The sequence below is a fragment of the Dendrobates tinctorius genome, unplaced genomic scaffold (assembly GCF_039654945.1).
Source record: "Dendrobates tinctorius isolate UK_male_01 unplaced genomic scaffold, ASM3965494v1 ptg000099l, whole genome shotgun sequence".
Taxonomy (NCBI): domain Eukaryota; kingdom Metazoa; phylum Chordata; class Amphibia; order Anura; family Dendrobatidae; genus Dendrobates; species Dendrobates tinctorius.
Window position 1 is genome coordinate 1,261,596 of NW_027361767.1, and position 16,326 is coordinate 1,277,921.

General features: G+C 47.1%; 1 protein-coding gene across 6 annotated transcripts in view; it reads left to right on the forward strand.

Moving 5' to 3' along the window:
- Window positions 1-16,326, forward strand: part of CACNA1A (calcium voltage-gated channel subunit alpha1 A) — a 469,601-nt gene that overhangs the window by 282,782 nt on the left and 170,493 nt on the right. For all 6 annotated transcript variants that reach the window (XM_073587384.1, XM_073587383.1, XM_073587379.1 and 3 more), the window contains exon 24: window positions 2,352-2,458. In XM_073587384.1, coding sequence (XP_073443485.1) covers window positions 2,352-2,458 — 107 coding nt within the window. The remainder of the gene's footprint in view (window positions 1-2,351; window positions 2,459-16,326) is intronic.

Genomic DNA, 16,326 nt, shown 5'->3' on the forward strand with positions numbered 1-16,326 from the left:
AATAATGGGCCCCACATAGTCCTCCATACAGAATAATGGGCCCACATAGTCATCCATACAGAATAATGGGCCCCACATAGTCCTCCATACAGAATAATGGGTCCCACATAGTCCTCCATACAGAATAATAGGCCCCACATAGTCCTCCAAACAGTATAATGGGCCCCACATAGTCCTCCAAACAGTATAATGGGCCCCACATAGTCCTCCATACAGAATAATGGGCCCCACATAGTCCTCCACACAGAATAATTGGCCCCACATAGTCCTCCATACAGAATAGGCCCCACATAGTCCTCCATACAGAATAATGGGCCCCATAGTCCTCCAAACAGAATAATGGGCCCCACATAGTCCTCCATACAGAATAATGGGCCCCACATAGTCCTCCACACAGAATAATTGGCCCCACATAGTCCTCCATACAGAATAGGCCCCACATAGTCCTCCATACAGAATAATGGGCCCCATAGTCCTCCAAACAGAATAATGGGCCCCACATAGTCCTCCATACAGAATAATGGGCCCACATAGTCATCTATACAGAATAATGGGCCCCACATAGTCCTCCATACAGAATAATGGGCCCCACATAGTCCTCCTTACAGAATAATAGGCCCCACATAGTCCCCCAAACAGTATTATGGGCCCCACATAGTCCCCCAAACAGTATAATGGGCCCCACATAGTCCCCCAAACAGTATAATGGGCCCCACATAGTCCCCCATACAGAATAATTGGCCCCACATAGTCCTCCATACAGAATAATAGGCCCCACATAGTCCTCCAAACAGTATAATGGGCCCCACATAGTCCTCCATACAGAATAATGGGCCCCACATAGTCCTCCATACAGAATAATGGGCCCCACATAGTCCTCCACACAGAATAATTGGCCCCACATAGTCCTCCATACAGAATAGGCCCCACATAGTCCTCCATACAGAATAATGGGCCCCATAGTCCTCCAAACAGAATAATGGGCCCCACATAGTCCTCCATACAGAATAATGGGCCCACATAGTCATCTATACAGAATAATGGGCCCCACATAGTCCTCCATACAGAATAATGGGCCCCACATAGTCCTCCTTACAGAATAATAGGCCCCACATAGTCCCCCAAACAGTATTATGGGCCCCACATAGTCCCCCAAACAGTATAATGGGCCCCACATAGTCCCCCAAACAGTATAATGGGCCCCACATAGTCCCCCATACAGAATAATTGGCCCCACATAGTCCTCCATACAGAATAATAGGCCCCACATAGTCCTCCAAACAGTATAATGGGCCCCACATAGTCCTCCATACAGAATAATGGGCCCCACATAGTCCTCCATACAGAATAATGGGCCCCATATAGTCCTCCATACAGAATAATTGGCCCCACATAGTCCTCCAAACAGAATAATGGGCCCCACATAGTCCTCCATACAGAATAATGGGCCCCACATAGTCCACCATACAGAATAATGGGCCCCACATAGTCCTACATACAGAATAATGGGCCCCACATAATCCAGCACACAGTATAATGGGCCACACATAGTCCTCCATACAGAATAATGGGCCCCACATAGTCATCCATACAGAATAATGGGCCCCACATAGTCCTCCAAACAGTATAATGGGCCCCACACGGTCCTCCATGCAGAATTATGGTCCCCACATAGTCTTCCATACAGAATAATAGGCCCCACATAGTCCTCCAAACAGTATAATGGGCCGCACATAGTCCTCCATACAGAATAATGGGCCTCACATAATCCCCCATACAGAATAATGGACCCCACATAGTCCTCCAAACAGTATAATGGGCAGCACATAGTCCTCCATACAGAATAATTGGCCCCACATAGTCCTCCATACAGAATAATAGGCCCCACATAGTCCTCCATACAGAATAATAGGCCCCACATAGTCCTCCAAACAGTATAATGGGCCCCACATGGTCCTCCATGCAGAATAATGGTCCCCACATAGTCCTCCATACAGAATAATAGGCCCCACATAGTCCTCCAAACAGTATAATGGGCCGCACATAGTCCTCCAAACAGTATAATGGGCCGCACATAGTCCTCCATACAGAATAATGGGCCTCACATAATCCCCCATACAGAATAATGGACCCCACATAGTCCTCCAAACAGTATAATGGGCAGCACAGTCCTCCATACAGAATAATGGGCCCCACATAGTCCTCCTTATAGTATTATGAGGCATTTGTGTCTGATAAAATCTCCAACATGTGGACAATCAATGAAACTGAAGCAGGAAAAATGCCACAAACACCATGGATAAAATCTGCCCCCAAACACAAGGAATTAATCTCCTTATTATTCTCCTTAGATGGTGGATCTGGGCCTCATTCTGCACCAGGGATCGTATTTCAGAGATTTATGGAATATTCTTGACTTTATTGTCGTTTGTGGTGCTCTTGTGGCTTTTGCATTCTCGTAAGTAACAAATCTCCTTCATGCCTTGTGTATAGAAATTGTTTTCCATCTATCTTGCTGCATTTAAAATATATATAAAGCCATGTCTAATTCTGTTGATTAATGGAATTTTTTTTGCTGGGATTTTACATATTTTCAGAAAATTGTAGTAAATTTGCATTGAGACAGGGATGAGTGATTAAACTGTGATTCTAAACACTCTGGTCAATGTGTATTGAGCAAAGTGATTGTAACTGAAAATTTAAAGGGATATTACCGTAAAGTTTGTGGCACGTCCATAAGATTAAAAGATGGCACATTACAAAGATATGCCATTACTTTATCATCAGTGGGAGATGGACCACTCGGACCACCCACTGACCCTGGGACTGACAGGCTCAGCACTATCCATAATAATGTTTTCATTACAAAGGGACGCTCCCCCCCACCCAGCTGTGCTGGGATCCCATTCATAGCATGTGGTCGTGGTATTGCTATGCAGCGGAAAACAGAAAAGGGGGATGGACTGCTTCATTATCAGAATTGGTGGGAGTCCCAAAGATTGGACCCCATAAGATTATTAAGTGATGGCATACCCTATAAACATGTCAGCACTTTATAAGATGGCAAAATCCCTTTAATATGTAGTATAGAGTCGTTCTCCTACATAAGCTCTGCTGCTTGTAGAAAGGTCTAATAGTGATGCGAGACTTGAGTCATCTCATAGAACCTCAGCAGATGAAGGACAAGACTGCCAATATCCTGTCACGTCTCCTTATTCCATTCATTGGGGGGGAAGGACTCAGATCCTCTTTAAACAATATTCACTGATTGCATGAAATGACTACAGTGAAGCACATCCTCTATGCAATTGAGTCTATTGCTGATTTTGACGGTGTATCGGCAGTGCCTTGTGACCAAGAATACCTATTTTCTGATTATATTCACAGTTTTGATAATTACCATGATTATTTATGTTCGGATATTTGCTATAATTAAAATCTGATAAATATATAGTGAAAGCCTAATGAGATCATGTAATAATAAAAAGTGAAAGAATTGTTTATTCAGCGGAGGCACAACGCTTTTTCTTGTCTGTGACCTCCCGACTATGACTCCTCTTCTGAATGTCTCTGTCCTGCACATGTTCTCTGCTTTCTCCAATCAAGGTTTCACATGACATTAGAATAGGACATTCATTGTCCATGTTATATATTATATGCATCATTAGGATTAACCATTTCTTGCTGTCTCTTGGCCAAAAGTTTAGAGAATGACACAAATGTATTTCTTTCCAGTTTGCTGCCTTAGCGTTTTTAGATGTTTCAGTCGGATATTTCTCTGATTGCTGAAGTATAATTGTAAACATTTCATAAGTTTTAAAACCTTTATTGATAAATACATTAAGTTTATGTAACGACTCAATATTAACATTGTTGCCCTTTATTTCTGTAGACTTCTGTCCTTCACCTCCTGGCAGCTGGCCATCAGCTTCTGGGTCTAATCCTGACTGATAACCGACCGCCTGTCATTGTCTCATCAGTGCTCAGAGTGTATCACAATTTCTGTGTTTTTATTTGTCCTTCCCCTTTTTGAGGATTGAACACAGTTTCTCAATGAGATTGAGATTGGGGAGTTTCCTGGCTAAGGACACAAATTGTCAATGTTTTGTTCCGAGCCACTTAGTTATCACTTTTGTTTTGTGACACGGTCTCCATCATCCTGGAAAAAGCATTGATCATCACCAAATTGCTCCTGGATCGTTGGGAAAAGTTACTTTTGTAGGAGGTTTAGATCCCATTCTTAATTTGTGGCCGTGTTCTCACGTAAAATTATTAGTGAGCCCCCTCCATAGATGAAAACCCCATACACGAGTGGTCTCCAGAGGCTTAACTGTTAGCAGACACAGCACTCATAGTAATGCTCATTTTCTTCTTCAGACATTCATTTTTCCAGATGCCCTAAACATTCTGAAAGGGGCTTCATAAAAAAAAAAAAAACTTTACCCCCGTCCTTTGCGTCCAATCTCTACTTCTGTCAGAATGAATGTCAGTCTGTCATTCATGATTTTCTAGGAGAGAAAGTGGCTTCTTTCCTGCACTTCTTGACACCAGACTCCAAAATCCTTTACCTCCATTGACACCTGTCTGCTGCCATTCCCAAGCAAGCTCTGCGCTGGAGTTGAACTGATCCGGTTTATGAATCTTCTTTAGGAGATGGTCCTGGCACCTGTTGGAATTTATTGGGTGCCCTGTTATGATGAGTCACCGAAGGAGGAAAAAACAAAATACCAGCTAAGTCCAGAAAAACCAGAGAGGTTGGCAGCTATCGGATTGCAGACCCCTGAACCTATCCACAACAACTAGCAGTAGCCGTGGGGGGTTCCTACGGTGCCCTAGACCCCTCGATCACAGCCGGAGAACTATATAGCCTAAAGACACAAAGGGGAAAAACTAAACTGCCCCAGAGCAGACCCCAAAGCAATAGGCAGCCCCCAACATATAATGACGGTGAAGCAAGATGAAAACACTAACACAGATAGAAAGATAGGTTGAGCAAATGATGGGGCCCAAGCTAACTACATAGGACAGGATAGGAAAGCTGCTGTCTGCCATCCGCAAAAACCCTATCAAAATGAGCCAACCGACTGATAGGAAAAATAGGCCCTGAAGTCGCTAGGCTTCAAAAGACTATATCAGCACTCAGGTATATTCTGAAGACAGAGCAAAAGAACAACAGATCAGAGACAAAAATTGAATTCAGCTCACCCCCGGCCGGGGATGGCAGAACTCCAAAAAAACAAGGCAAAACAAAAACAAAACTGAAGAGTACAAAGCAGAGCAGAAAAACTTAGCTTTGAGATGCAGGAATCAGACTGGTCTCCAAGAATCCAGCAGGAAAATCACCAGCCAGGAAGAAGGGCGTCGGCAGCCTTATATCCAATCCTCAATTCCAGCCACCCAGTCATCATCTAGCTGCCCAGGTGTTTGGTAATCAGTCTCACTACCTTACTTCACTAGAGGAGGGAGTTCATCAGACCTCAATGGTGAAGGGAAAAATGAACTCACAACAGTACCTCCCCCTTGAGGAGGGGTCACCGAACCCTCATCCATGCCACCAGGGCGATCCGGGTGAGCCCGATGAAAGGCACGCACCAATCTTTCGGCATGAATATCAGAGGCAGAGACCCAGGAATTATCCTCCTGACCATAACCCTTCCACTTAACCAAATACTGGAGTCTCCGTCTAGACAGACGGGAATCCAGTATCTTCTCTACCTCATATTCCATGTTACCTTCAACCAATATAGGGTCAGGAGGTGCCACCACAGGAACTACTGGTTCAACAAACCTCTTCAACAAGGACTTATGAAACACATTATGAATTTTAAATGTGACAGGAAGAGCCAACCGAAAAGAGACCGGATTAATAATCTCCAAAATCTTGTAAGGTCCAATAAATCTAGGCTTAAACTTACGAGAAGCCACCTTCATAGCGATATATTTTTGATGACAACCAAACCATATCACCCACCTTAAACTGGGGACCAACGGACCGTCCTACGCCGGTTGGAAAACCGCTGGGCCTTTTCCTGGGAGAGAGACAACTTATCCACTACTTGGTCCCAGATCTGGTGCATTCTCTCCACCACAGTGTCAACACCTGGGCAGGCAGAAGGCTCCACCTGCCCTGAAGAAAATCGAGGGTGAAAACCAAAGTTACAAAAAAAAGGTGACATCAAAGTCGCAGAACTAGCTCTATTATTTAAAGCAAATTCGGCCAAGGGCAAAAATGAAACCCAATCATCCTGATCGGCAGAAAAAAAACATCTCAAATACGACTCCAAAGTCTGGTTTGTTCTCTCCGTCTGCCCATTGGTCTGAGGGTGAAACGCAGAGGAGAAGGACAACTGAATTGCCAGCTTGGAACAGAAAGTCCTCCAAAATCTAGACACAAACTGAACTCCTCTGCCAGATACAATGTTCTCAGGAATCCCGTGCAAGCGAACCACCTGTTGCAAAAACAGGGGCACCAACTCAGAGTAAGATGGCAACTTAGGGAGTGGTACAAGATGGACCATCTTAGAGAATCTATCACAAATCACCCAAATGACAGTCATTCTGTGAGAGACAGGCATATCAGAGATAAAATCCATTGAAATATGGGTCCATGGCCTCCTGGGCACCGGCAAAGGCATCAACAAGCCACTAGAGCGAGAACAAGGTTTAGACCGGGATCAAGTCCCACAGGACTGCACAAAATTCCTGACATCATGAGACAAGGCGGGCCACCAAAAAGACCGACTCACCAGATCTCTAGTACCAAAAATACCTGGATGACCAGCCAATGCAGAGCAATGAACTTCAGACATCACTCTCTTCCTCCACTGGTCAGGAACATACAACTTTCCACTAGGACAACGCTCAGGTTTGTCCTCCTGAAACTCTTCCAGAGCACGTCTCAAATCGGGCGAGATGGCAGAAAGAACTACCCCCTCGCTTAAGATGGTAGCAGGCTTAGTCACAACAGGAGAATCAGCAAGGAAACTCCTAGAGAGGGCGTCTGCCTTGACATTCTTAGTGCCCGGAAGAAAAGAGACCACAAAATCAAAACGTGTGAAAAACAAGGCCCACCTAGCCTGTCTAGGATTCAAGCGCTTGGCTGACTCCAGGTAAATCAAATTCTTGTGGTCAGTAAGGACCACGACTTGGTGTTTGGCTCCCTCCAACCAATGTCTCCACTCCTCAAATGCCCATTTCATGGCCAACAGTTCCCGATTCCCCACATCATAGTTACGTTCGGATGGGGAGAACTTTCGGGAAAAGAAAGCACAAGGATTCATTTTAGATGTCACAGGATCTTTTTGGGACAACACCGCTCCTGCACCAATCTCAGAAGCGTCCACCTCCACCTGAAACGGGAGTGAGACATCAGGTTGCCGCAAAACCGGAGCAGAAGTGAATCTTCACTTCAGCTCCTGAAAGGAAGAAACAGCCTCCGGAGACCAATTCAGCACATCAGCACCCTTCCTAGTCAAATCCGTCAATGGCTTGGCAATACCAGAAAAATTAGCTATACATTTCCGATAAAAATTAGCAAAACCCAAAAACTTCTGGAGGGCCTTCAAAGAAGTGGGCTGAACCCAATCATAAATGGCCTGTACCTTGGCCGGGTCCATTTCAATAGTTGACGGAGACAAAATAAATCCCAAAAATGAAATCCTCTGTACCCCAAAAAGGCATTTCGATCCCTTGACATACAGGGAGTTCTCCCTCAAAATCCGGAACACAGTCCGAACATGTTCCACATGAGAGTCCAAATTCTTGGAGAAGATCAAAATATCATCCAGATAGATAATCAAAAATTTATCCACAAAGTCTCGGAATATATCGTTCATGAAGCATTGGAAGACAGAAGGGGCATTAGTGAGCCCAAAAGGCATCACCAGGTACTCAAAATGTCCCTCCGGAGTATTAAACGAGTCTTCCATTCATCCCCATGCTTAGTGCGAATAAGATTATACGCCCCCTGAGGTCAAGCTTGGTAAACCAGCAAGCACCTTTAACTCTGGAGAATAGATCAGAAATCAGGGGTAACGGATACTGATATTTAACAGTAATTTTGTTGAGGGCACGATAGTCAATACAAGGCCTTAATGAACCATCCTTTTTTAGCCACAAAAAAAACCCCAGCACCTAAGGGTGAAGAGGATGGTCTAATATGACCCTTCTCCAATGCCTCCTTAATATAGGATCGCATAGCCTCGTGCTCGGGTACAGATAAATTGAAAAGCCGACCCTTGGGGAATTTACACCCCGAGTTCAGCTCAATTGCACAGTCATAACTCCTATGAGGAGGCAAAGACGCAGACTCATTCTCACTAAATACATCATAAAAGTCAGCCAAATAGTCAGGAACATCATGTGACTGGGGAGAGGTGGAGAAAACAGGAGCATCACTAAGGGCACACCGACAACCCCAACTCACCACAGACAAAGATTTCCAATCCAGAACTGGATTATGGATTTGCAACCAGGGAAACCCCAGAACAATGGTATCATGCAAATTATGCAACACCAAAAATCTGCAATTTTCTCGATGGTCTGGGGCGACCCGCATTACCACCTGGGTCCAAAACTGAGGTTTATTCTTCGCCAAAGGAGTAGCATCAATACCCCTCAAAGGGATAGGCATCCGTAGAGGTGTCATAGGAAATCCACAACGTTTAGCAAAATCCAAGTCCATCAGGTTCAGAGCTGCTCCTGAATCCACAAAAGCCTTGGCAAAAAATGTGGACAGGGAGCAGATCAGAGTAATTGCCAGAAGAAACTTAGGTTGAACACCACCCACAGAAAACGTGTGTGCACAACGTTTCTCTCGTTTAGGGCAGACAGAAATAATATGCGAGGCATCTCCACAAAAAAAACACAGCTTATTAAGCCTTCTGAACTCCTGACGTTGCGCCCTAGACAAAACTCTATCACATTGCATAGGTTCAGACATTTGTTCAACAGGTGGCAACATCTCTCGTGTATTTTGCGTTCACGTAAACGCCGATCCACCTGAATGGCTAATGACATAGAATCGTCAAGACCAGAGGGAACAGGAAATCCCACCATAGTATATTTTACAGTTTCTGACAAACCCTTCTGAAAGAGGGCTGCCAAGGCACCATCATTCCAGGTAGTAAGGACCGCCCACTTTCGGAATTTGTGACAGTACAACTCTGCCGAATCCAGACCCTGGCTTAATGCCAACAGGGTCTTTTCAGCCTGATCAATAGCATTAGGTTCATCATACAACAACCCCAAGGCTTGAAAAAATGCGTTCACATTATTCAGAATAGGATCATCAGGTTTCAAAGAAAACGCCCAATCCTGGGGATCGCCGCGCAGCAAAGAGATGACAATTTTAACCTGCTGCGCGGAGTTCCCCGACGAGTTAGGCTTCAAGGCAAAAAATAATTTACAATTATTCTTGAAATTCAAGAATTTAGACCGATCCCCAAAAAACACATCAGGAGTAGGAATCTTTGGTTCAGCAGTGTAACGTCCGTCTGCGGTTCTGGGCTGCAGCCAGGCAACACCCCGAGAAACACTGATACCCTTTACCCCTATACAGGGATCTGGATTTACAACAGAGCCCAGGAGGTACTGTCTGAATAGGAGCAGCGGCCAGAGCAGGACGGTCGTCAGAGTGAAGTACAAAAACGGCAGGCAATAGCAGAGTCAATTTCAGGCCAAGGTCAGAGTCAAAAACCAGGAGGGCGGCAGAGGTACAGAATCGTTAGGAAGTAGCAGAGTCAGAATATCCAGGCCAAGGTCACAAACCAGGAGAGTAGCAGAAGTACAGAATCGTCAGGCAAAAGAGGGGTCAGAAATCCAGGCTGAGGTCAGAGTCAAACAGAAATCAATCACTAAGTAACACACAGGGGAACCAAGAATATATCCGGCGGCTTGCAAGACCAGTCCCAAGGTATTTGAGGGATCAGGTCATCCCTCACAGGTTCCTGGACTGGTGATGTCATTAGGGCCGCCCCCAGGACCAGGCCAGATGGAGTTGCAGTAACCCCCTGATGACTGACAGAGGGGCGGAGCCTGCGCCCACCAGATGCCTGCGCAGGAGCCACTTCTCTGTCACCACCATAACTCACGGGCGGACCACGGCGCCTCCCAGTGGCCGAGGCAGGAACAGCCGTCCCCGAGTCTGACAGTGAAGTGGCGGTCTGGCGCCTCCTAGTGGCCGTGACCGGAACAGCAGGCCTCGAATCCAACGGTGACGTGACAGACCGGCGCCTCCTAGTGGCTAAAGCTGGAACCATAGGCCCCGAGTCTGACGGCGACGTAATAGAACCACGGCGCCTCCCAGTGGCCGAGGCAGGAACAGCCGTCCCCGAGTCTGACGGCGAAGTGGCGGCCCGGCGCCTCCTAGTGGCCGAGGCAGGAACAGCCGTCCCCGAGTCTGACGGCGAAGTGGCGGCCCGGCGCCTCCTAGTGGCTGCGACCGGAACAGCAGGCCCCAAATCTGACGGAGACGTGACAGTACCCCCCCTTCCAAGAGGGGCCTCCGGACCCTCAAAACCTGGTTTGTCAGGGTGAAGGAGGTGAAACCTTCTAATTAGTGCTTTTGCATGGATGTCCCGTGCAGGGACCCAGGACCTCTCCTCCGGGCCGTAGCCCCTCCAGTGTACCAGATACTGTACGGACCCTCTTACAAGGCGGGAGTCAAGGACACCCTGGACTTCATACTCCAAGGACCCTCCGACCGAAACGGGAGGAGGAGGGGACGGGACAGGGTGAATTGGGGAGCGATACAACTTGAGGAGAGACTTGTGGAAGACATTGGGTAATTTGAAAGACTGAGGGAGTTTTAAACGGAAGGCCACCGGGTTAATCACCTCTATAATCTCGTATGGACCAATAAATCTGGGACCCAGTTTGGCAGACGGTACTTTAAGCTTGATGTTTTTGGTGGAGAGCCAAACCTTGTCTCCAACTCCCAGGTGCGGTCCTTTGGATCGCCGTTTGTTCGCTGCCGAGGTCTGTCTAACCCGGGCCCCTTTCAAGTTAGAGTTTACCTCAGACCAAATGGTTTTTAAACGATGTATATTTTTCTCTACTCCAGGAAGCTCCAACATTCTGGCCGAGAATGAGCCAAAGCGCGGATGCAGCCCGTGGTTGCAGAAAAAGGGGGTAGACTTAATGGAGTCCTGATACTGATTGTTTAGGGCAAACTCGGCTAGTGGCAGATGTTCTGCCCAATCGGACTGGTGTTCTGAGATGTAGCAACGAAGGTATTGCTCCAGAGCCTGGTTGACACGTTCGGTTTGCCCATTGGTTTCAGGGTGGTAAGCCGAGGAAAAAGATAGCTCAATACCAATGCGTTTACAGAACGCCCTCCAGAACTTTGACACGAATTGGGTACCCCTGTCAGACACAATATTGACCGGGGCACCGTGTAAACGTACCACATGTACAATAAACAGTTTACTCAACGTTTCCGAGTTAGGTAACCCCGACAGGGGAACAAAATGACATTGTTTACTGAACCTGTCCACCACCACCCAGATACACGTCTTTCCATCTGAGGACGGTAGGTCCGTAATGAAGTCCATGGAGATGTGGGTCCATGGACTCTCGGGGGTGGGCAAGGACTGGAGCCAGCCGGCAGGGCGAGTATGGGAGGACTTGGCGCGGGCACAGACCTCACATGCTAAGACATATTCTTTGCAGTCCTTAACCACGGTCGGCCACCAAAAATTCCTAGTTATCAATCTGGCGGTATTATTGAGACCAGGATGGCCTGCCAAGACAGAGTCATGTGATTCTCTAAGCACTTGTAGGCGAAATGCAGGCGGAACGAACAATTTGTTGGGTGGCGTAGTGTCAGGGGCTTGTTCTGGGGATTTACGGATCTCCTCCAGAAGGTCCAATGACACTGCGGACACAATGATCCCAGTGGCCAATACTGGAACTGGTTCACAGTCCTCGGCTTGTGAGGGGCAGAAACTGCGAGAGAGGGCATCGGCCCTCACATTTTTTGTACCAGGGCGGAAGCTGATTATAAAATTAAACCTAGAGAAAAACAATGCCCACCTTGCTTGTCTAGGATTTAACCTTTTTGCTGATTCTAGGTATGTCAGGTTCTTATGATCGGTAATTACCGTGATCTTGTGTTTGGCGCCCTCGAGGAAGTGACGCCATTCCTCGAAGGCCCATTTAATTGCCAATAGTTCCCGATTCCCAATATCATAGTTTTTCTCCGTGGGAGAGAATTTGCGGGAAAAAAACGCACATGGACGAAGCTGAGTGAGGGATGTAGTGCCTTGTGATAGCACTGCTCCCACTCCGACTTCAGAGGCATCCACCTCCACAATAAGTGGACGGTCCAGATCCGGCTGAACCAAAACTGGGTTGGCCACAAAACTCTCTTTTAACGTAGAAAACGCCTGAATTGCCTCAGGATTCCAGTTGGCCACGTCCGCCCCTTTCCGGGTCAGATCCGTGAGTGGCTTGGCAATCTCTGAGAAACCTCTAATAAACTTGCGGTAATAATTAGCGAACCCCAAAAATCGCTGCAGCGCTTTCAGCGATTTTGGTTGCACCCAAGCCTTAATAGGCTGGACCTTGGCAGGATCCATGCGGAAGCCTTTACCTGAAACCATGTATCCTAAAAACTGTACCTCCTCAGCAAAAAAGACACATTTCTCCAGTTTAGCAAACAAGGAGTGTTCACGTAGTCTTTGTAGCACAGAACAGACGTGTTGAGAGTGTGTCACAGGGTCAGCAGAGTAAATCAGAATGTCATCTAAATACACCACGACATACACCCCACAAATGTCTCTAAAAATATCATTAACAAAGTGCTGAAATACGGCAGGTGCGTTGCTGAGTCCGAACGGCATAACCAGGTACTCAAAATGGCCAAGGGGTGTATTGAAGGCCGTTTTCCACTCATCTCCCTTTCTTATGCGGACCAGATTATATGCCCCCCGGAGGTCAAGTTTAGTAAACCAACGGGCTCCTGTTAGCTGATTAAAAAGATCAGGGATGAGTGGAAGCGGATACTGGTTTTTTATAGTGATTGCATTCAACTCCCGATAATCAATGCAGGGTCTGAGACCACCATCTTTCTTCTCCACAAAGAAGAACCCGGCCCCAACTGGAGAAATGGACGGTCTGATAAACCCTTTTCTTAGGCTATCTGCAATATAGTCATTCATGGCCTGACGCTCTGGGCCAGAGAGATTAAATATTCTTCCCTTAGGGAGACGGGCATCCGGAATCAGATCAATAGGGCAATCATACTCTCTGTGAGGGGGTAGCTTTTCAGATTCTACAATAGAAAAGACATCCTCAAAATCTCTGAAAGCAAACGGTATGTGGGGGGTTTTAACCTTAACTTGGTTTACTGCCAAGGATATGCAATTTTTCTGACACTGTGGGCTCCAGCGTACAACATCACCCAAGTGCCAGTCGATGACAGGATTGTGCTGGCGTAGCCATGGCATACCCAGAATAACTGCAGAGGTTAAATTGTCCATCACAAAAAATGACACCAGCTCAGTGTGTAAGGCTCCCACAGACATGGCAACCTTGGCAGTAACAAACTTAACCCCCTCCTGAATAATGGACGTGCCATTAATAGCCGTGGTTTTAATAGGGGCATTAAGTTTTAGTAGAGTTACACCCAGATTCCTAGCAGTCAAGGAATCCATAAAATTTCCTTCAGAGCCACTATCCACATACGCGTTTAAACACAGCAATTTCTGACCACATGAAACTGAAATGGGTAATAAAACTTTAGCCGCATCTGCGGGCAATACCTGAGCCCCTGGGCAACCATAGCCAGAGTAGTTGCCCAGAGGTCGACGTGCCAGGAGCATGGATCTCTGAGGTGCAGCTCTCTCCCTGAAGACTCCAGACTGCCGCATAGTTGTCCAAGAAAATGAGAGAGATCTTCCAGGCTGTGCACTGCAACAGGTGTTCAGGCTAAAAATCAGCTCAGTCAGAAGAAGAAAAAAAAAAAGTTCAGGGAGACTGCTTTTGTATATGTTGGGTATATACACAAGAAGCAGTTAATTTTATGGCCGGATATAATGTAACGTCCGTCTGCGGTTCTGGGCTGCAGCCAGGCAACACCCCGAGAAACACTGATACCCTTTACCCCTATACAGGGATCTGGATTTACAACAGAGCCCAGGAGGTACTGTCTGAATAGGAGCAGCGGCCAGAGCAGGACGGTCGTCAGAGTGAAGTACAAAAACGGCAGGCAATAACAGAGTCAAAAACCAGGAGGGCGGCAGAGGTACAGAATCGTTAGGAAGTAGCAGAGTCAGAATATCCAGGCCAAGGTCACAAACCAGGAGAGTAGCAGAAGTACAGAATCGTCAGGCAAAAGAGGGGTCAGAAATCCAGGCTGAGGTCAGAGTCAAACAGAAATCAATCACTAAGTAACACACAGGGGAACCAAGAATATATCCGGCGGCTTGCAAGACCAGTCCCAAGGTATTTGAGGGATCAGGTCATCCCTCACAGGTTCCTGGACTGGTGATGTCATTAGGGCCGCCCCCAGGACCAGGCCAGATGGAGTTGCAGTAACCCCCTGATGACTGACAGAGGGGCGGAGCCTGTGCCCACCAGATGCCTGCGCAGGAGCCACTTCTCTGTCACCACCATAACTCACGGGCGGACCACGGCGCCTCCCAGTGGCCGAGGCAGGAACAGCCGTCCCCGAGTCTGACAGTGAAGTGGCGGTCTGGCGCCTCCTAGTGGCCGTGACCGGAACAGCAGGCCTCGAATCCAACGGTGACGTGACAGACCGGCGCCTCCTAGTGGCTAAAGCTGGAACCATAGGCCCCGAGTCTGACGGCGACGTAATAGAACCACGGCGCCTCCCAGTGGCTGAGGCAGGAACAGCCGTCCCCGAGTCTGACGGCGAAGTGGCGGCCCGGCGCCTCCTAGTGGCCGAGGCAGGAACAGCCGTCCCCGAGTCTGACGGCGAAGTGGCGGCCCGGCGCCTCCTAGTGGCTGCGACCGGAACAGCAGGCCCCAAATCTGACGGAGACGTGACAAGCAGCATGTGAATGAACAAGAGAAGGCGGAAATTCCCCGCACTTCAGCAGCGAGATGCTCCACACAATCAGACAATTGCTTCATCTCCATTGAGAGAAAAATTCCCCCTACGGCCTCAGAGATATAGAGGAAAAAATATGCACACAAAAAAAAAATTCCGACACTTTTTTTTTTTTTTTACAATTCTCTCCTGCTATTGAGTACCCTAGGATCTGTGGTATGGCTGGTGATTCTGTTATGATGAGTCACCGAAGGAGGAAAAAACAAAATACCAGCCAAGTCCAGAAAAACCAGAGAGGTTGGCAGCTATCGGATTGCAGACCCCTGAACCTATCCACAACAACTAGCAGTAGCCGTTGGGGGTTCCTACGGTGCCCTAGACCCCTCGATCACAGCCGGAGAACTACATAGCCTAAAGACAGAAAGGGGAAAAACTAAACTGCCCCAGAGCAGACCCCAAAGCAATAGGCAGCCCCCAACATATAATGACGGTGAAGCAAGATGAAAACACTAACACAGATAGAAAGATAGGTTGAGCAAATGATGGGGCCCAAGCTAACTACATAGGACAGGATAGGAAAGCTGCTGTCTGCCATCCGCAAAAACCCTATCAAAATGAGCCAACCGACTGATAGGAAAAACAGGCCCTGTAGTCACTAGGCTTCAAAAGACTATATCAGCACTCAGGTATATTCTGAAGACAGAGCAAAAGAACAACAGATCAGAGACAAAAATGGAATTCAGCTCACCCCCCGGCCGGGGATGGCAGAACTCCCAAAAAACAAGGCAAAACAAAACTGAAGAGTACAAAGCAGAGCAGAAAAACTTAGCTTTGAGATGCAGGAATCAGACTGGTCTCCAAGAATCCAGCAGGAAAATCACCAGCCAGGAAGAAGGGCGTCGGCAGCCTTATATCCAGTCCTCAATTCCAGCCACCCAGTCATCATCTAGCTGCCCAGGTGTTTGGTAATCAGTCTCACTACCTTCCTTCACTAGAGGAGGGAGTTCATCAGACCTCAATGGTGAAGGGAAAAATGAACTCACAACAGTGCCCTGTCTTTTTCACAGCAATTAAACCTCGCTATCTGAAGAGCTTGAAGATTCGATAACTGGCTGATTTAGTGGCAATCTTCTAAGCAGCAATGTCCTTGCCTGTAAAGTCCCTTTGATGTAAAACAATGATAACTGCACGTTTCCTTGGAGGTAAACATGGTTGACAGAAGAAAACCATAATTTTAAGCACCAGTCCAAATTTACAGCAACCCGTCTGTTCTTATAATTCAATCAATCAATCAGCATGAGAGAGTTATATCA